The sequence below is a fragment of the Musca domestica genome, unplaced genomic scaffold (assembly GCF_030504385.1).
Source record: "Musca domestica strain aabys unplaced genomic scaffold, Musca_domestica.polishedcontigs.V.1.1 1, whole genome shotgun sequence".
Classification (NCBI taxonomy): domain Eukaryota; kingdom Metazoa; phylum Arthropoda; class Insecta; order Diptera; family Muscidae; genus Musca; species Musca domestica.
Window position 1 is genome coordinate 2,692,751 of NW_026712114.1, and position 22,381 is coordinate 2,715,131.

At 34.7% G+C, this 22,381-nt stretch overlaps 1 protein-coding gene and 1 long non-coding RNA gene across 2 annotated transcripts in view; both read left to right on the plus strand.

Annotated features, from left to right (window-relative positions):
- LOC101899910 (protein sax-3) overlaps positions 1-20,911 on the plus strand; it is a 441,441-nt gene extending 420,530 nt beyond the window's left edge. The window contains exons 9-11 of the mRNA XM_059132110.1: positions 3,997-4,177; positions 16,012-16,185; positions 20,088-20,911. Coding sequence (XP_058988093.1) covers positions 3,997-4,177; positions 16,012-16,185; positions 20,088-20,297 — 565 coding nt within the window. The 3' untranslated portion in view covers positions 20,298-20,911. The remainder of the gene's footprint in view (positions 1-3,996; positions 4,178-16,011; positions 16,186-20,087) is intronic.
- LOC109612032 (uncharacterized) lies at positions 14,712-15,174 on the plus strand. Its single transcript, XR_002194270.2, has 2 exons — positions 14,712-14,929; positions 14,989-15,174. It is a non-coding gene; the product is annotated as an uncharacterized LOC109612032 (long non-coding RNA).
- Positions 20,912-22,381: the final 1,470 nt, after the last annotated feature.

Genomic DNA, 22,381 nt, shown 5'->3' on the forward strand with positions numbered 1-22,381 from the left:
AAATTTTTAATTAAAATTGTAAAACCATAACAGGAATTATGACATGCAAAAAATCTGTTCTGTTGTTTCTATTTTCAGCTTTAGAAAATAGAAGCTAGAATAAGAATTTGATAATTTTTTTTTAAAAAATCGAACTGCATCGGATTGCTTTGCTGACCCTTATTATAACCTCCACTATAGTACGGATGAAATATTCGGACCTATTACAGTTGTCGTCGGTGTCGCAAAATGAAGTCGAAGCGACGATAATGATATTGGGGTTGTCGTTTTTTGTCGATAGCGACAAATGATTGCTATTTTCACTGTCGATACAACAGTCGATGAGAAGTCGTTTTTAGATAATATTCGTCGCCGTAAAAAATTGTGACGACATTGTATTTTTTAGTCGACGTTGATATTTTAACAATTTTGTGTTTGATATTTGACCATGAAAATCACAACAGCAAAACAATTTGGAAATATTGAAGTCATTTCCGACACTAGTCTAATACGATTCTAGCGTTAAAAAACTCAATGCTGTATCCAATTGAAACAACTCTAGTTTTATAAAAACTTCGATTTTTTCGAAATTTTGTCCAGAGGTAGTTATTTTTACTGATACCGGAGAACTGATTTCCCGGATCCACTTACCCCATAAAGGAAATATAGGCATCGTTTGAAAACTTATACTCATACCTATCCAACTAGTGGTTACATGACCACCGAATACCGGCTACTTACAAAAACTGTTAAATTTAGAAAACTTTAGTTCGCCTAGCCGCTTGAACATACCCAGAAGAGAATATCTCTGGATCCAGAAAATGTATTAGCACAAATTTTATCATTTTGGAAAGGTAAGGGTGTTGATAAAAAAAATCCGGGTCTAAAATTCGAAATTTGACTATAACTTCCGAACCGCTTTAAATAACCCCATCAAATGACCACTTGTTGGATAGGCATTTTCATAAGCAATACCTATGCATTGGGTGATGAACTTCCCGGGACCACCCTCCAAGAAAAAAAATATAAATAGTTTTCCAGAGTCAGGGTAAAAATAGCTACCACTGGAACGAATTTAAAAAAAATTGAAGAGCTTGGTAAAATTCTGAGGCAATTTAAAAATCTAAAAGAACACATTAAGTACATTTTATTGTGATGATTTTAGCGCCACTATTCACCGGAATTGTTTCAAATTTGGTATTTGAAGTTCGTAATGAATATTTCAGTTAAGACAGAAAATTGTATGTGCAGGCCCACGTCTTCGTATAGCCCCCATATAACAATACCACCCGATATTAAGTATTCAGTACAGGGCTTGTTTCAAATTTGACATTTAAAGTTCGTAAGGGATGCTACCTAAGACAGAAAATTGTTTGTGCAGGTCCATGTCTTCGTATAGCCCCCATATAACTGTATCTCCCTATATACGGTATTTTTAATGATTTTTCTTACATTGATCACCGATTTTTTTCAAGTTTCACATTTTAATATTATAATGGCTTTTGACAAAAATTGCGTATGTAGGCCCTAAGCGGTCCATGTTTTCTTGCACCAACCATATAATAATACCACCCGATTTCAAGTATTGTAAACTATCTACCAAAAAAATACTGCCTGATTTCAAGTATATGGAAGGTCTGCGTGGACAATGCGTAGTCCTATACAGGGTAAGATAAAAAAAAAAACTGCCAAAAACTCAAACACCACAATGTTTAATTTTTTTTTTTAAATTTTATTGAACGAATGCAAAAAATGTCGGAAATAGCACAAATTTTAGAATAAGTTTAGATTTGTTCGAATTGGTCACTTTTGGCACGAATTATGGCCTTCAAACGACCATTGAAAAGTCACACTCTACCCGAATGTTGCTCTGCGTTATTTTGGCTCATTCCCGGCGAAGCGCTTGCTTAAGGTGATCAACTTTTTGGTATTTTTTAGACCCAACCTTGCCTTACAAAATACTCCAGACACAATAGTTCAACGTATTGGTATCCGGAGATTTTGGTGACCATTGTGCACTGGAAATGAAGCGAAGAACCTCATTTTGTAACCATTCTTGGTTGGCGGGAGCTGAGTGCTATGATGCTGAATCCTGTTGGAATGTACAAGGTCTGCGGCCAAAATGTTTGCGTGCCCAAGGTTTTAATACACCCTCCACAATATTTTCGTGATAATATTCCGCATTTATTCTGATGCCACGGTCGATTAATACGAGCGGAGAGCGACCATCGGCTGTTATGGCGGCGAACATGGTGGCCGGCACTTGAGTTCTGGTGGCCAACCGAAGGTGCACATTTTCAGCTCACCTCTTTAGGGTTTACCTGATCATTTTGTTTGTTTACAAACTGTTGGCCAACAAATGTTTTCTCACCGGAGAAAACCAAATTCGGCAGTTCACCACTTTCGGCCAAGCGAAGCAACTCTTTACCTCTTTTGAGTCTACTTTCTTTTTTTTTGGGTGTAAGTTCTTGCACTTTTTGCAATTTCAATGGCTTTAACCCGAGTTCATTTTCAAATATTTGCCGAATGGATTATTACGAAATATTCAACTCACGAGCCATTTTTTGGCCACTGCAACGCGGTTCTCTATCAAGTCGCTTCTTTACTTTTCGAACCATTTCTGCTGTTGTTGCCGTTTTCTTCCGTCCCATTTCCTTGACGTAGGGCTACGCTATCAGCTTTACGATAAGGAGCGATGGTATGAGACACAAAAGATTTTTTCACATTTAAATGCTGGAGTGCTCTAACGGTAGCCACTTGCGGTTTTCCAACCAAAAAAAAAAGTAAGTAAAAAAGCTGTAAGTTCGAACTTTTAATACCCTCCACCATATGGTACAATTTTGACAATTTCCAAAACAAAAAAAAAAAAAATAAATAAATAAAATCCGTTAAAGATTCTGTTAAAATCTTAAAAATACCGAATGCCTATACGATGACGTGGACCTGCATAGGCAAATTTTGTCATAAGTTATTACAATATTTAAATGCGAATCTTGAAGAAAAATCAAAATACCGAATGTAGGGGGTACCGGCATATGAAGGCTATAGGAAGACGTGGACCTACATGCCCCATTTTCTGGCTTAGGATTAAGAACTTCAAATACCAAATTTGAAACAATTCCGGTGAATAATGTCGTTAAAATCATCAAAATACCGAATATCGGGAGGTACCGTTATATGGGGGCTATATGATAACTTGGACCTCCATGGCCCATATACGTACTTAGCCTGCCTACTGGCAAAATATACATGTGTGCAAAATGTTAGCCTTCTATCTCATTTTGTTCGAAAAATAGCGTGATTACAACAGACAGACAGACCGACAGACACACAGACAGACAAAATTATATATATATATATATATATATATATATATATATATATATATATATATATATATATACATTGTTGGGTCTGACATGAGTATTTCGAGGAGTTACAAACGGAATGACAAAAATAATATACCTTCCATAGTATGGTGGAGGGTATAAAAAAGGAAATCACCCCATCACGCTTGAATTCCATCATGAATAACTTTTTTTCTGGAAAAATCTCACCAAAATGCTGTTGTATGTTTGTAAACAATGTAATGAGCTGTCACTGGAATAATTGTAACAGATGTCGGACGACTGGAAATGTGAACGTTTCTCAAATATTCAGTTATAACAAATTTTCAGACTAACCAAAGTTAAAGCCGCCATTACATGTTTGTAATTTAATCCATGAAAAAATTTGTTTAAAACCAATCGAATATTGACATAACCTTTAATCAATTTTGGCCCCAAAGTAAAAAAACCCATACATAAACCCTTTTACAAAAATCTACTAAAATATCAATTAAAATGTATACCCCACTAAAAAAATAATCATAAATAACAATAATCGTATTTGTAAATGTAATAGTGGTTGTAAAAATAATACAACTACTAATAAAACACACACACACACACACAAACAAACACACCAACGCAAAGAAGAAGAAAAAAACTAAACTCTTTATTTCAATCTATTTTGCAGCTGTGTTGCGGACAACACATTGGGTCGTTCACGTAAATATATGGAATTATCTGGACGCCCTGGCCCAGCTGAGTTCTATTCACCCAAATGGGGTCGTTCGTCGGACAGCTATAATCTTACATGGAAAATTGATAGTTATCCACCATTGGAGGAAGTTCGTCTACTTTACAGGCGTGTTTTGGTAAGTACCAACAACAACAAACAACAAATACATACAAAGTGAATAAAAACAGCCAACATAAATATTTATTTGTAGTCTTTGTTTTATGATGATACATATTTGCTAGTTTTGTGTTTCTGTTTCTCTCTTGTTTTTCTGTTGTCTTATTTTTCCTTGTTGCCCTACAAAAAGTAGTGGGAGTTGTAGCATTGAGTTGGGTAAAGAGCAGCCTGCTAGGAGGAAAAAAAAAACAAAAAATTGCTGATTGTTTTTTGTCATTTTGAACATTTGTGTTTCGTTGTATTTTTTTTTTTTTTTTTTAGTTACCATAAACATTTATTGCCCCTACATCCGTTATAGCATGCGGAGCAATAGTAGTAGCCAAATACAAAAAAAAACATGTTTATTTAAGGGAAATGTCCTTCCAAAAAAAGAATTAAAAAAAGGATAACAAAGAAGGAAGTTAGTTTTTATACTCCGATCAGTTATGTGTATTGTCGTCATCCAAGCGTTTGCTTTTCAACAAATCCGGTATGACAGTAGCTGCATAGGTCTGGAAACTGTGTTAATGTTGTATGACAACAGGATATGCTGCAGGAAGAAAGGCGGAAAGACGGAAGGAAGTGAATGCAATAGATTTGACATATTTGGTGTAAAAGTAACGCGCTTTTTTTTTTTGAAGTGGTTTTATTTAAAATTTAAGTGTTTTAGTTCGCGATGGTTCGAAGGTGAATTAGAGAAGATGAATGTGTTAATTTAAAGTAATCGAAACATTGTACATAATTTTACATTAATGCCAAATATAGGGATTACATTTCATGCATCTCTAGAAAATGTCCGAAGTGTTTTATCTATAAGCAGACTAACAATTTGTTTTTTTTACCCTACACCTGAAGGTGGTCAGGGTATTATGTCTTTGTGCATTTGTTTGTAACAGGCGAAAGGAAACGAGATAGACCCCGAGTTCTTTTTGATGATCGGCATAGAATCACATTCTGATTCATTTGTGATGAAATTTTGCACAAATCATTTGTTTGGCCCAAGGACGAACTCTATTGAAATTGGAGATAATCGGTAAAAATTTAGATAAGGCTTTAAAACACCCTCCAGGATATTTTCGCGATAATATTCGGCATTTATTCTGATGCCACGGTCAATCAATACGAGTGGAGAGCGACCATCGGCTGTTATGGCGGCCCACACCATGACCATGGTCGGCGCTTGAGTTCTGGTGGCCAACCGAAGGTGCACATTTTCAGCTCATGTATTTTGTGAAAAATGTACAGTTCACATTTATTACCCGATCCAGATGAAATTTTGCGCAAATCATTTGTTTGGCCCAAGGACGAACTCTATTGAAATTGGAGATAATCGGTACAAATTTAGATATAGCTCCCATATATATCTGCGCCCGATTTGCCTTTTTTTGCACCAAACGTGTAATATCAGCCCGAATAGTATGGAATTTTGCACATACAACCAGATTAGGCCTGAAAATAAGTATGCCAAATTTGATCGAAATCGGTTCAGATATAGCTATAGCTCCAATATATATTGTTCATCCGATTTGTTATTTTAGTCCTCCGCAGCCGTAATATTAAAAAATTTTTGGGAAAAATATCAAATACAGCTCAGAAATACATTTGCTAAATTTTATCGAGATCGCTTCAGATTTGGATATAGCTCCCATATATATCAAATGGGCAATACAAGTCCGAATTTAAAAGATACGCAGGCTTCGGCATATTTAATCTTTTGAACTTTAAATTATAATCATAGCGTATATTATTGAATTCTCCCATAAAAACTTTTAATTGTTATGTGGAGCTCTACTAAAGTGGTGTAGGGTATAATAAAATCGGCCCCCTCCCGACTTTAAGATTTTTTTTTACCAGTTTTCTTTCGAAAGTGTTAATAGGAATTTTTTGATGCACAATATTGGGCCTAAATTTCGTTCACTGCCTGGTTATGGACACTTGACAAATTCTTGAAAAGTATTGACTGTGGACCGAGAGAAATGTTCCATTGAGAAATTTGTCAGGGTTCAGAGGTTTTTAGATTTCAAGGAAATAATTATGTATCGTCAGTTCAATAAATGACGCAGATGTGGATCTTGACCGCAACATTATTTCACGGATTTCAATAGAATTTTGCTTTGACAAATTCAAATAAGAAATTGTTTAAGTTCTGACTGAAGGAAGGTATTGCCGGATATTTTTATGTATTCACGGTTAGAAATATTGGTGTACATAAATATTACTTCCTCCATTTTGCTGATATTTCTATTTTTTTTTTCTAAATATCCTTTTTTTATATATAACTTCAAAAAATATATATAACTACATCTCGAAGGTTTTTCAAAAAATATTCTTTAAAAAAACTACATCTCGAAGGTTTTTCAAAAAATATTCTTTAAAAAAACTACATCTCGAAGGTTTGTCAAAAAATATTCTTTAAAAAAACTACATCTCGAAGGTTTTTCAAAAAATATTCTTTAAAAAAACTACATCTCGAAGGTTTTTCAAAAAATATTCTTTAAAAAAACTACATCTCGAAGGTTTTTCAAAAAATATTCTTTAAAAAAACTACATCTCGAAGGTTTTTCAAAAAATATTCTTTAAAAAAACTACATCTCGAAGGTTTTTCAAAAAATATTCTTTAAAAAATCCACGTCTCGAAGGCTCTTCAAAAAATATTCTTTAAAAAATCCACGTCTCGAAGGCTCTTCAAAAACTATTCTTTTAAAAATCCACGTCTCGAAGGCTCTTCAAAAAATATTCTTTAAAAAATCCACGTCTCGAAGGTTGTTCAAAAAATATTCTTTAAAAAATCCACGTCTCGAAGGTTGTTCAAAAAATATTTTTTAAAAAATCCACGTCTCGAAGGCTCCTCAAAAAAATATTCTTTAAAAAATCCACGTCTCGAAGGCTCCTCAAAAAAATATTCTTTAAAAAATCCACGTCTCGAAGGCTCTTCAAAAAAATATTCTTTTAAAAAATCCAAGTCTCGAAGGCTCTTCAAAAAAATATTCTTTTAAAAAATCCACGTCTCGAAGGCTCTTCAAAAAAATATTCTTTAAAAAATCCACGTCTCGAAGGCTCTTCAAAAAAATATTCTTTTAAAAAATCCAAGTCTCGAAGGCTCTTCAAAAAAATATTCTTTTAAAAAATCCAAGTCTCGAAGGCTCTTCAAAAAAATATTCTTTTAAAAAATCCACGTCTCGAAGGCTCTTCAAAAAAATATTCTTTAAAAAATCCACGTCTCGAAGGCTCTTAAAAAAAATATTCTTTAAAAAATCCACGTCTTGAAGGCTCTTCAAAAAATATTCTTTAAAAAATCCACGTCTCGAAGGCTCTTCAAAAAATATTCTTTAAAAAATCCACGTGTCGAAGGCTCTTCAAAAAAATATTTTTTTAAAAAAATCCACGTCTCGAAGGCTCTTCAAAAAAATATTCTTTAAAAAATCCACGTCTCGAAGGCTCTTCAAAAAAATATTCTTTAAAAAATCAACGTCTCGAAGGCTCTTCAAAAAATATTATTTAAAAAATCCACGCCTATTCTTTAAAAAATCCACGTCTCGAAGGCTCTTCAAAAAAATATTCTTTAAAAAATCCACGTCTCGAAGGCTCTTCAAAAAATATTATTTAAAAAATCCACGTCTATTCTTTAAAAAATCCACGTCTCGAAGGCTCTTCAAAAAATATTATTTAAAAAATCCACGTCTATTCTTTAAAAAATCCACGTCTCGAAGGCTCTTCAAAAAATATTATTTAAAAAATCCACGTCTATTCTTTAAAAAATCCACGTCTCGAAGGCTCTTCAAAAAATATTATTTAAAAAATCCACGTCTATTCTTTAAAAAATCCACGTCTCGAAGGCTCTTCAAAAAATATTATTTAAAAATCCACGTCTATTCTTTAAAAAATCCACGTCTCGAAGGCTCTTCAAAAAATATTATTTAAAAAATCCACGTCTATTCTTTAAAAAATCCACGTCTCGAAGGCTCTTCAAAAAATATTATTTAAAAAATCCACGTCTATTCTTTAAAAAATCCACGTCTCGAAGGCTCTTCAAAAAATATTATTTAAAAAATCCACGTCTATTCTTTAAAAAATCCACGTCTCGAAGGCTCTTCAAAAAAATATTCTTTAAAAAATCCACGTCTCGAAGGCTCTTCAAAAAATATTATTTAAAAAATCCACGTCTATTCTTTAAAAAATCCACATCTCGAAGGCTCTTCAAAAAAATATTCTTTAAAAAATCCACGTCTATTCTTTAAAAAATCCACTTCTCGAAGGCTCTTAAAAAAATATTCTTTAAAAAATCCACGTCTATTCTTTAAAAAATCCACGTCTCGAAGGCTTCAAAAGAATATTATTTAAAAAATCCACGTCTCGAAGGCTTCAAAAGAATATTATTTAAAAAATCCACGTCTCGAAGGCTCTTCAAAAAAATATTCTTTAAAAAATCCAATTCTCGAAGGCTCTTCAGAAAAATATTCTTAAAAAAATCCACGTCTCGAAGGCTCTTCAAAAAAATATTCTTTAAAAAATCCACGTCTCGAAGGCTCTTCAAAAAAATATTCTTTATAAAATCCACGTTTCGAAGGATCTTCAAAAAAATATTCTTAAATAAATCCACGTCTCGAAGACTCTTCAAAAAAATATTCTTTAAAAAATCCACGTCTCGAAGGCACTTCAAAAAATAAAAAATCCACGTTTATTCGTTATCATTGCTGTTCTGCAAACGACTTTCTTTCATTTGACCAAAATTTACAATTCAAAAGCTGCCATTTTATCTTCAAAGCATTCATATTTTGCTATATATTCCGCTTAATTATATACATATGTATATACGTACGTATAATATACGCTTTATGCAAACAAACATTAGAAGATATAACAAATTATTAATAATAATTTTAATTACTACGCAGAAATCAAAGCAAGTACATTACTACAGTCAAAGTATCTCCAATTTGTTTAATATCCAAAACATGGCACTCCAATTTATTTCAATAGATAATTATAATTTTTTTTTTTCTAAAAAAAAATATCTTTGTCGTTTGTTATTTGCGAATAAAATTAATTAATTTAGTTACAACTCATTAGAATTGAATATCTTTTTCAAAAAAAAAAATATATTCGTTTGCAGCATTTGTTTTTTTTTCAAATTTTACATCATTTGGCTTTAGTTCGTCATCTGTATTAAATATCAGTAGTACATCACATCATTTGTCTATGTTCTTCCATCTATTAATGGCATCCTCATTATTTTTTCAAAATCTTTTTTTTTTTTTTTGTATTTTTCCCTCTCCATATAATCAGCGGGACCAAAACGAACCATTGATATTAATTACATTTGCTATATCATTCAATTATATTTTGCATTTGATTTGTGATTTGCGAGGAATTTTTTTCTCATTTCATTTTTTAGTTTTTGTTTTTCCTCATTTGGACCTTCTAATGAAGCCTTGACTATAATGCCACTTGGCAAATATACTTGGATTTGTGTGTGTGTGTGTGTGGGTGCGGTTCATTCTAGCCAACGGGAAAACAATTTTAAATGTTTGTATTTGTTTAATTTATCCAATGAGATTTTGTTTTAATTGGTCGCCATTCGTTCGTTAGTTCTTCGCATTCATTCATTCATTCATATGAAGAGCAGACGCTTTTGCTTTAGTGGTGATGGTAGTGATGGTTGCCCTGCGTTTGGTGCATTTTACAGATGATACTAGAGGAATAGATTCTATAAAATTATTGCCTTTTCAACTGAAAATTGTTCGATCGAAGGAACTAATGCCCTATCAAATTCCATAGACTCCAATCGTTTGCACGAAACCACTGCGTATGAGTGATATGGTGTATACGACATCACTCATACGTTAAGGAACTGGTGTAGTAGAGATCGAGTTGGGCAAATCTAGTTCCATCGAACGAACTATATCCTTATCTAAATCCATGGACTCCGTTCGTTTGTATAACAACTCTGCGTATGAGTGATACGGAATAAACGAAATTTGTGAAATAACTCATGCGTTGAGCAAATAGTGTACAGAGTTATGAACTACATTGACACAGCTCTAACTGAAAATATAGAATATATTTTGCAAACAATATTTGTTTGGCCCAAGGACGAACCCAATTGAAAATTGTGAGAATCGGTTCAAATTAAGATATAGCTCCCATATATATCTTCAAGCGATTTCGGCTAATATCACCAAATAACGAATATCAGTCCAAATGATCTGCATTCTGGCACATCCGACCGAATTCAGTCTAGAAGCAAGTACATCAAATTTGGAAAAACTCGGTTGACATATAACTGAAGGGTGGAATACAAAAACGGCAATAAAGTCAAGTGCTATAATTTTTACATTTTTATATTAAATTTTATTGAATGAAAACAAAAAATGGTCATCTTTGGCACGAATCATGGCCTTCAAACGGCCAATGAAACCATCACACGCTGCCCGAATGTTTGTCTGCTGTATTTTGGCCCATTCCCGGCAAAGCGCTTGCTTGAGGTGATCGACACTTTGGTATTTTTTTTTTTTAGTGCTAACCTTGCTTTCTGAAACACTCCAGACACAATAGGCCAACGGATTGGTATCCGGAGATTTTGGTGGCCATTGTGCGCTGGATATGAAGCGAGGAACCTCATTTTGTAACCATTCTTGTGTGGTGCGTGCTGAGTGCGATGGTGGACATTTCAACAGGATGTCCAAGGTCTGTGGCCACAATGTTTGCGTGCCCAAGGCTTTAAGACACCCACCAGAATATTTTCATCATAATATTCGGCATTTTTTCTGATGCCACGGTCGATTAATATGAGCGCCACCATAGGCGGCGCTTGAGTTCTGGTGGCCAACGAATGTTTTCTCATCGGAGAACACCAAATTCGGCAGTTCACAACTTTCGACCAAGCGAAGCAACTCTTTTGCTCTTTTGAGTTTATTTTCTTTCTGTTGCGGTGTAAGTTCTCTCACTTTTTGGAATTTCAATGGCTTTACCCGAGCTCATTTTTCAATATTTCCGAATGGAATATTGCGATATTTTCAGCTCAAGAGCCATTTTTCGGCCACCGCGACGCGGTTTTCGATATCACAAATATTGTACATCAAATGGCTTATATCAGCACAAATGCACTGAATTTTGGCACTAGAAACCAGTATTTTAAATTTGGTGTAAATAGGATCAGATATAGTTATAGCTCCCATATAGGTGTTTCATTCGACTAGGTGTTAAGGTCCCTCACATGCGTAATATGCCTCCTCAACAATGATATTTGATACCGGGCATCAGATACTGCTCAAAAATACCTCTGTCAAATTTTATCGACATCGATTCAGATTTTTATATAACTTCGATATACATCTTCATCCGATAAATCCAATAAATATTTTTAATATAATCCTTATCGAAGTCATATCATGCACTGCTGAAATGAAATTTTGAAATTTGTCCACCTCTCCGAAATTAAATTTTCTTCCATAACCGCATCCCTCGACTGCCATCTGTATTCCATCATTTTTGCATTTATTCATGTTTTACTTGTGAAATTGTATAAAAAAAGAACTTGTTAATGATGCTTTAGTTTAAATGAGGCAAACAACAGTGAAATAGTAGAACGTTTCTTTGAATTAATTAATTATAAAAATAATATGCAGCGAAATTCTCCTTTATAGAGCTTGAAAAATATAATTGCAAGTTTTAAGTAGAATATAATAAAAGTATGGAAAATTTCCAATTACTGTTATTATGAAAAAGAAAGGAAATACAAATCTCTACACATTATGAATATTTTGTTTTTTAATTGATATGAAATTAATCATAACATAACTATGGTCAAATATTGCAAGAATTTTGACAGAGATAAAAGGGGTTTTGAAGTATAAATGTTGCATGTATTGAATATATCAAAGCTTGGACACAAAATTAAATTGGAGTGCAATGTGTACCAGAATTGGATTTTCTGTCTTAGGCTGTAGTATCCATTTCGAACTTCATATACCAAATTTCAAACAATTCCGGTGATTAATGTCGCTAAAATAATCAAAATACCGAATATCGGGAGGTACCGTTATATGTGGGCTATATGAAAACGTGGACCTACATGGCCCAATTACGAACTTAACCTGCCTACTTCGAAAGATAGCGTGATTACAAAAGACGGACCGACAGATAGGACGAACCCTATTGAAATAGGTCAAAATTTAGGTATAGCTCCCATATATATCTTCGTCCGATTTGCATTTTATTGTGCACCAAAAGTGTAATATCAGCCCGAATAGTATGGAATTTTGCACATACAACAAAATTAGGCCTGAAAATAATTATGCCAAATTTGATCGAAATCGGTTCAGATATAGCTATTGCTATATATTGTTCATCCGATTTGTTATTTTAGTCCTCCGCAGCCGCAATATGCGCTCTGTAACAACAGTATTTGGGGAAATATATCAAATACAGCTCAGAAATACATTTGCTAAATTTTATCGAGATCGGTTCAGATTTGGGTATAGCTCCCATATATAACTTCGTCCGATTTACATTTTATTGTACACCAAACGTCTAATATTTGCCCAAATAGGATGGAATTTGGCACCTGGGGCCGAATTGAGTCTAGAAGCTAATATGTCAAATTTTAAGAAGATCGGTTTAGATATAACTATAGCTCCCGTATATATTCTTCATCCGATTTGTTGTTTTTGTCCTCTGCAGCCGTAATATGTACTCTGTAACAACAATATTTGGGGAAATATATCAAATACAGCTCAGAAATACCTTTGCAAAATTTTATCGAGATCGGTTCGGATTTGGATATATCTCCCATATATAACTTCGTCCGATTTATTTTTATTGTGCACCAAACGTCTAATATCTGTCCAAATGGGATGGAATTTGGCACATACGACCGAATTGAGCCTAGAAGCTAGTATGTTAAATTTGGTGAAGATCGGTTCAGATATAGCTTTAGCTCCCATATATATTGATCATCCGATTTGTTATATTTGTTACCCACAGCCGTAATATGTACTCCGTAACAACGATATTCAGGGAAATATATCAAATATAGCTCAGAAATATGTTTGCCAAATTTTACCGGGATCGGTTCAGATTTGGATATAGCTCCCATATATATTTTTTTCCGATTTACCTTTTATTGTGCATCTAACACTTGTCCAAATGGGATGAAATTTGGCACTTACGACCGAATTGAGTCTAGAAGCTAATATGTCAAATTTAGTGAAGATCGGTTCAGATATAGCTATAGCTCCCATATATATTGTTCATCCGATTTGTTATATTCGTTACCCACAGCCGTAATATGCACTCCGTAACAACGATATTCAGGGAAATATGTCAAATGAAGCTCAGAAATATCTTTGCCAAATGTTATCAAGATCGGTTCAGTTTTGGATATAGCTCCCATATATAACAAATGGGCAATACAAGTCCGAATTTAAAAAATACAAATGCTTCGGCATATTTAGTCTTTTGAATTTTAAGTTATAATTTTAATCATAGCGTGTATGATTGAATTCTCCGATAAAAAATTTTTAATTGTTATGCGCAGCTCTACTAAATTAGCAAAGTGGTGTAGGGTATCATAAAGTCGGCCCCGCCCGACTTTAAGACTTTCTTTACTGGTTGTCATTGTCATGCCAATCTTATTTTATTGCAGGGATTTTAAGTATTAGGCATCTCAGAATTTGTGAAGCATTTTTTTATTTATTTAAGGTACGAATTAACTAGATCCTACCATGCTCGTGTTCCATGTTGATCCAATTAATTGAAAATGTTTTTTTCGTAAAGTTTTCACTTTTTCCATTCAAAAACTCATGTTCATCAGTACATTACGAACTCCTCAAAAAGTCCACGTAAACTTTTCTTAACTGTTGACCCATTTAATAATTATCACAATTCCGAGTTCTTATTCTTGTTCTTCCATTTTTCCAAATTTACCACATTTATGCCTTTGCCAATAAAAAACCTCCCTTAGCTTCCCAATTTCAATACCACAATATTTTCCAAAATTCACATAACTCGAAGCACTTCATATTTGATAGAAATCTAACAGTTTGATTGAATAGCCTTAATCCAACGCAATCCAGCAATACAGTCCAGTAATTATTGTTATTGTCGTTGTAGGAGTTTTTCTTCAGCGCTCGTGTGATGCGAATATCACATCAATTTGAAAAACCCATTGAAACGAATACACCCTACAAATAACATTTCGAAAATCCTTTTAAATATTTTAAAGTCCTTGTTCCCGTTAGCGGTGCATGAATGTCCTTCTCATAAATATGAAAATGGACGTATGGAATGGTTCAGTGGATAGATGGATTGGTTGTGGGTATGCGAGTGTGTGTGTGTTTGTGTAAGCCTTTTGTATTTTATTTAAACTTTGTTTGAGGCGTATACATACGTATATTGTAAATAACTACAGGAGCATAAATAACCAAGCCAAACAAACTAACATACGCACACACACACACACACACCCAAAGCCTTCTGTGTGTGCGTGTGGTTGCTTACAAACTATCCCAACATACCGAAAATACAATACAGCTTGAGAACAATATTATAAAAATATAATTTTTCAACAATGCTTGAGAAACACTTATGTTCCACAAACATTTCTCAAATCTGTCCCTTGTTGACAAATTAGTTTTGATTTTTTGTGAAAATTGTCAGCAAGAAATTATTTTCTTTGGCAAAAAACAAAATCACGCGAATTTAGGACCCATTTCTGGACCGAACCCTTAAGGTATGGATGAATAATAAATCCGGGAATCTTTCACATAAATTATTCCAATCCCATTTCAGATTGGAATCATCAAAAAAGTTGAAGGAATTCAATACATGTGTAGTCTTAGTGGAAGAGATGCAGAAGTTCAAATAAGGGAGAAGAAGCAACATGAGGCAGTGACTACTGGGATGTCCATCAAGAAAAAAATGTGAAAAATGATTAAAAATTAAAAAAAATAATATTATATACTATTACAAAAATAAGCTTATTATAATATTATTTTTGTAAGCTTATTCTACAATTTCAAGTATAAGCTTATAAATAAGGGTTCCGTTTCGATTATTCTATACTTGTTACACAAACATTTTTCAATGTTTTCTCAAGATTTTCTCAAGCTTAAGGCTTATGTTCATAAGCTTATTGTAATATTATTCTCAAGTCATTTTGGTATGTTGGGATGGCTTTAGGTATGGAGATATACAAATTTGTTTGTGTGTGTTTTTGTTTGTGACATGTATGAAAAGAATTTAAGCGCATTGCTGATACACCTATAAATGAATACACTTACACCCGCCGCCCGCGATATATGGGCGACGTGTACCTGTAAATACCCTGAATCCATACATGAATGCATTCTGGAGATTTTTTAACGATTTATTTTGTGTAAAGAAAAAAATTTCATTTTTTTTCGCAGTTGTCGCATTTTATTTTCAATCTTCAGTTGGCGAATGAACGAACGAACAAACAACAAGTAAAGCAAGCAAGCAACCAACCCTATTACTTTGACATTGTCCAAACAACAGCCTCAGGTGGTTGTTGGAGGTGGGCGAAACACAATTTATTTTATTTTTGTTTTTTTTTTTTTTTTTTCGCCCTTTTGTATATCCTGATGACGGTTACAGTTCCCATTGATGAGAATGATGATTACGATTACATTGATATATGTGTAGTTTTTTCCGCTCCCCTTCTCTCTCCCTCTCTCTCCATTTCCCTTTGTTTGCTAAAGAATTTATTTTACTGCATTTTTTTTCAGCGCTCCCATTTTTCCCTGATTATTTTCGCTCATTTCCTTTACTTTTTCTTTGTGCAATATTTTCCAGATGAATGATACATACCAACAACCCGGCAGATGGCACGATTTTATTCTTACACCGGAACACCGTCCAGCCTCGGAACCGTTAACTCACATCATGTCGTACACAATAAAAAATCTGGTACCGGGAGCATATTATGAAGCGATTGTACAGGCTAAAAATCGTTATGGCTGGAATGAGGTAAGTACTCGCTCTCAATGTTCGAGCACAATGAAGCAGTTTTCACAAGCACACAGAGATCCAAGTTTGAAAAAAAAAAAGTGGAAGAAAACATCAATGGGTTGGGTATGAAATTCAATAGTTGGTTTAGGTATGAGGACAGATTAAAACAAATTGCACAGGGGTTCAGGAGGATTTGAAATATAATCTATTCACTTGGCTACTGTGGTGTAACATAAAGTTTTCGTTTCGGTTGACGATGCAGGTTCGTTACTGTAGGAGACTTGCCTAAAGGGTACGTAGTGTTTTTGAAATCATTTACTACGCTTCGACTCATAATTCTCATTCACTTGGCTATTGTGGTGCAATATATAGTTTTCGTTTCGGTTGACGGGTAGGCTGCAGGGCCTTGCTTGAACTGTACGGGGTGGTTTTGGAATCAAATACTATCCTTCGACTAAGAGGAACTGTTAGCTGGGAATATATTTTTTGGCTGGTTTTCATTTCGGCACAGAGCTTCTGACGGTCTATGGCAACTAAAGATTCGGGCTCGATGCCCCAACCGAAATCTAGAGTAGTAACTAACCTCCGAGCACCGATACAAGTTACCGATCATGTACTCCTCGTACACAACCCAAAAACCTATGAACCGAACGATTTTCAAAAAAGTTCCCGATTTCAACCCGATCATCAAAATCGTCTCTAATTCTATAAACATTGACACAGAAGCTCGAGATCGCGGTGTTAGCTGGAGTTTCGGGATCACTCCCCAATCGAAATCTAGAGTAGTAATTAACGAGTTCCCAATCATCTACTACTCGGACACGACCCGAAAACCTGTGTGCCGAACACATTTCACCAGAGTTCCCCACTACAACCCAAGCAGCAAGTTCGTTAATAACCCGAGCGGAATCCTCGTGTTTTCTGAAGAACGTTGAATTCGAGATTATAGCCTGAATATTAAACGAGTTTTTTTTCCCAGAAATTTAAAAGGACGTAACGTAGTTTTCTCGTTGGTTGATGTAAGTTTAGCTGCGTACCCTGTGTCCCCGTGGGGACCCACTGAAGCTTATGAAATAAGAAGAGATGTTTTACTGATTTTAATACTATATTAGAATCCAAATTACTTCAGAGGTGCTCGGGAATTCGAAGTAGAGTTATTCTGTTGATGATAAGAAACTCGAAGTTTACGTTGTCTCGTAGGACTGAACGACTCGTGGGCAATCGGAAAATATGATGAAGCTATATAGAGGTTTTCACGTTTTACACTCGGGTTCTAGATCCGAAGTGTGAATAGCCGATGATTCGAAGATGATCGGACACTCGTGGATGGCCTTCGGATGGTAATATGTAGTAATAAGGAATTACGATGTTAATGTTCGGGATTTGAAAGTAATCGAGAACTTCATGATGGTCGCCAGATGTTGATTAGTGCGAGAGATCGGTAATTACGATGTTTGTGTTCGGTGTGACATTGGCGTTCGGAATGGTGACGCTTTGTAGGTAATCGGGAACTTGTGAATGACCAGATGGTGGCTGCTGTAGGATAACGGGAATTGCAATATTTGTGTTCGGAGTGACACTGGCGTTCATGATGATGACATTTTGAAGGTAATCGGGAACTTCAATGAATGATCATCGGTAGTTGGGATGTTGATGTTCAGGTTCTCGGTGACGGATTGGGGACGGTAGTTCACTGTAGAGATACTCGGAAGAAGACGTCCAGGTCGTTTTGGCTTTTTCGGACTCGAATGCTCAAGGGAAGAATGTTTGGAAGTGCTTCTAAGATGGATCGGGATTCGTTCGGTTTCGGCAAACCACTATGGGTGTGCTCGGAAGCCGATGTCTAGGCCCTCTCAGATGAATCGGAAGTCGTTCAGGTTCGGCGGCTCACTATTGGTATATGTAGTCTACAATGATATTCAGGTCAGCTTAGGTTGTTCGGGTTCGGCAGCTTACGGGTGGAATGTTCGGGATCAACTGTCCATGCCTACTGAGGTGGATAGGGATTGGTTCGGGTTTTGAAACTCACTGTGAGTGTGCTCGGGAACCGATGTTCAGACCTTTTTAGATAGATAAATATTCCTTCCAGTTCGGCAATTTGCTGTGGATCTACAATGGCTAGGGAGTTTTTCTAGCTAGTTCTAAGCTTTATGACTATCTCTAACCAACTATCCAAGTTTGAGCCGAAAATCCTGCGAAGCAGCAAGCCCAAACTCCAGCGGAACAGCGAGCCCAAAACTCATGCGGAACTGCAAGCCAAAGCTCCTGCGGAACAGTACGGCGAAACTCCTGCAGAACAGCTAGTCAACGCTCCTGGGGAAGAACGAACCGAAGTTCCTCCAAATAAAACTTCTGCGGATCAACGAGTTAAAGCTTTTGCGTAGTAACGAGCTAATGACTCCTGCGTAACAACAAGCCAAAAAATCCTGTGAAAACACGACACCGTAAATGGATTATCGGACACTCAATCTAATGAGAGGCAGTCCAAAGAAAAAACTATTTCCACCTAACGATTCTGTTCGTCGAAGAACATACAACTTTCAAGGCCGTCAAGTGACCGGCCAAGTGAATGAGAAATATTTTCCTTATGGTAAACGGCACATTGCCGCGAGGGTGTGGTTGGTTGTCACTTTTCTCATTACTACTCTCCGGGTCAACTTACTTTTAGATACAGTTCCTCAGTGGCTTTGTATAACTCACTACCCCGAACTTTTCTCTTCGGCATTACATCTACCTGTCCATCCTCTAGAATACTTGCCCACGTGATATTGTTATTTCGTTATATTTGGCTGGAAAGCCACAAGTGGCTATAGTTAAAAAAGGGCCTTGTATGTCCACGTTTTGGTATAGCCCCCATATAACTGTACCTCCCAATATTCGGTATTTTGATGATTTTAGCAACATTTTTCACCGGAATTGTTTCAAATTTGGTATTTAAAGCTCGTAATGGATACTACAACCTACGACAGAAAATTGTCTGTACAGGTCCACGTCTTCGTATAGCCCCCATATAACGGTACCTCTCGATATTAGGTATTTTGATTTTATCGACATTATAACCGATTTTTTCGCATTTGAATATTGTAATGGCTTACGACAAATGTTACCTACGCAGGTTCATGTCCTCGTATAGACCCTAATATAATAGCTACATTCGGTATTTTTGAGATTTTAACAGAAGTTTTAACGGATTTTATTGTTTTTGAGAATTGCCTAATTCGTTCCAAATGGTGGAGGGTATTCAAGGTTCGTCCCGGCCGAACTTACAACTTTTTTATTTATTATTATTATATATATATATATTTTTTTTTTTTTTGAAATCGATTTGACCTATTTTTTCTGGTTTTTTTAAAGAATATTTTGGAAAAATAAATTTTTGAATGTCATTTTAGGAAATATTTTTTGACCTAGCCGCTGTGTGATAAGAATGACAAATTCAATTTTACATATTTTTCGATATTACAAAACACTGTTTCCCCACTCTCCTCCATCCATGTTTGCTCACACACACACAAATATATGTATTCCAACCATCAATATACCGTCAGACAAAGATCTACTCTTATTGAAAAGAAAGCAAACATAAAAATGTAGAAAATCCTTTTATGACAGCATTTCTTTACTTACAATGCGATTAAATCACAAATTGCAATATGTTTTTTTTTTATTTATTCTCTTCAAACAACCAGAGCAAAAAAAAAATGAAAAATCTGCAGGCAAACGAAATATACTGAATATTTGCTATTGGCATTCGAACAAATAGAGAAGAAGAAAAAGTACTGGCAAAATAAAAAAATAACTCTGAAATATTGCATATATTAAATCTGTAACCAAGCGAGTACAGAGATCATAACATACTTAAAATTATTTATTTATTTTACAATTTTCTCTCTCTCTCTCTCTCGTTTTTTCTTTTGCAGGTGAGCGACATATTCCAATTTATTGTAGCCAGCAATAGCATGGATATACCACCCGAGGAATCGGAGGTGGTGGCCAGCTCAAAGTCGCGTAGTAATGCAGCAAGTCCCACACAACAGCTGCCATCAAAGGTTGCAGTAATGCTTAACGCTATCATCATCTTAGCTCTGAGTTGTCTCTATGGTGTTAGGCGTGAATTTAGTTTGGGATAAGTTCGAAAATTTAATGAAAAGCCATGAATATCCTAAAACGATTTTCCCAGGTCAAAACAACAACACAAACCCGTCACATAAAAACAACAACAACAGAAATAAAAACAAAATCCTTATACTTTAGTGTTCAAAGGACCTTTAGATATATAAATTGTACACCTACTCTGTCACACACACATCCTTACATTGTAATGTATTTAAACTCTGTGTTAATTGATATTGATTTTATGAGAAACGAAGAAAAAGAAAAACAAACTACAACAAAGACATTTTAATTTTAAACTGTGTTTTTTCTTCTACTTTTAATTTATTTATATATATCTATAAATCTCCATTATTTCCACCATGTAAAGCAACCAATGTTTCACTACAACAACCTACAACACATAGATTTTAATTAAGTTTAAGATTTACAAACATACATAGTCATAGATCTCCCATTTGAAAACGAGAAACTAAGTTAATTAGTATAAGCAAAACAAAAACAAAAAAATAATATGTTTTAAAGTTATTTGAAAAATTTTAATTTGTATTTAATTTTGGGGCAAAAGAAAAATGTGAACTCGAAAAAAAAAAACACATAACCAAAAATAAAATATTTAATAAATATTCCATTAGTTATAATAAATCATTTATGAAGTACTGTTTTTTTTTTTCTAATAATTTCGCGGCTAATGGGTTAACTACAAATCGGCAAAATTGTCGAGTTATATTTTTGCTCGTATTAATAGTTTTATTGTTGCAAAACTAATAATTTACATGAATTGGCCCAAATGTGAAATTTATTGGTATTTATTAATTAACGCCTAAAACTATGCAATACTAATTAAAATATAATTGTACGAAGATTAAAGGCATTACTTTTGGCCAGGGATGGAAAGGCTTTGAACAATAAAGTTTCATAAAAGAACGTTATGTTAAACTAAATGATTTAAGTTTTGTGATGGGAGGTTTTGTGTTAGGGGTCATTTACGGTTTTTTTAAATCTTTAGAACAGTTCGTGAGCCCGTATTCTTGACAAGCGTAAAATTCAAGGACGACGAAGTGTTCGACTGAGAAGGCATTACATTTTTGTTATACGAATTCTACGCCGGAAATTTAAAAGAGCACTCATATAAATTTACCTTCCGATATTCGATATTTTGAAGATTGTAAGCAGATTATTCAATGTAATCATTGAAATTGGGCATTTGAAGTTCTTGGTGAATACCTACCTGTAAGGAAGAATGTGGTCTTAATGGCTCCAAGTTTTTGCAAGGCTCATAGAAAGAAACCTCTATTATCAGCAAATTGCTTCAAATACTTATTCGGAGTTTGTAACAGGCATTACATACTCTGCTAGGGAATTATACAGGTATATATACACATTTTTATATGTTTAAATACACTTCCTTCCACTTTCGCTGGAAATTCAGAAATCGCGAAATTGAAAAATTCTTTTAATTCAAGTCTTTTTAAACAACTTTTATACCCTTCATCACATAGTAGTAAGAGCATTATGTCTTTGTGCGTGGAGAAGGAATCAAAATATAGACCCAGAGTTACTTTTGATGATCTTTATAGAATTACATTTTGAGTCGATTTATGTGAACAAAATGCAGGTCGCATTTATTATCGGATTGAGCTGAAATTCTCCAAACAATATTTGTATAACCAAGGACGAACCCTATTGAAATTGATGAGAATAGATTCAAATTTAGATATAGCTTTAATATATAACTTCAACCGATTTCGGTTTTAATTGTGCTTGGGCCATGTCAGTACAAATGACCTCAATTTTGGCCACTTGACCGAATTTAGTCTAAGAGCAATAACATTAAATTTTTAGGAAATCAGTTCAGATATTGCCTATCAGAAAACTCTATGAATCTTACGATTAGCGGCTAATGTCAGTTCTGTTTTGACATTTTTGTAGTAAACACAAAAAACTCCAGAATGCGGAATGTTGGTAACTATTTATTTAGCCAATAAATAACCGAAATGTACGCTTCGCGTGTAACCCACGAAGACCAATTACACCCGCTCAAAGTCACTTTATTGTGTGCAGTTTTCGCTAGAAGACGTCGCGGGCCAAGCGGTTACTG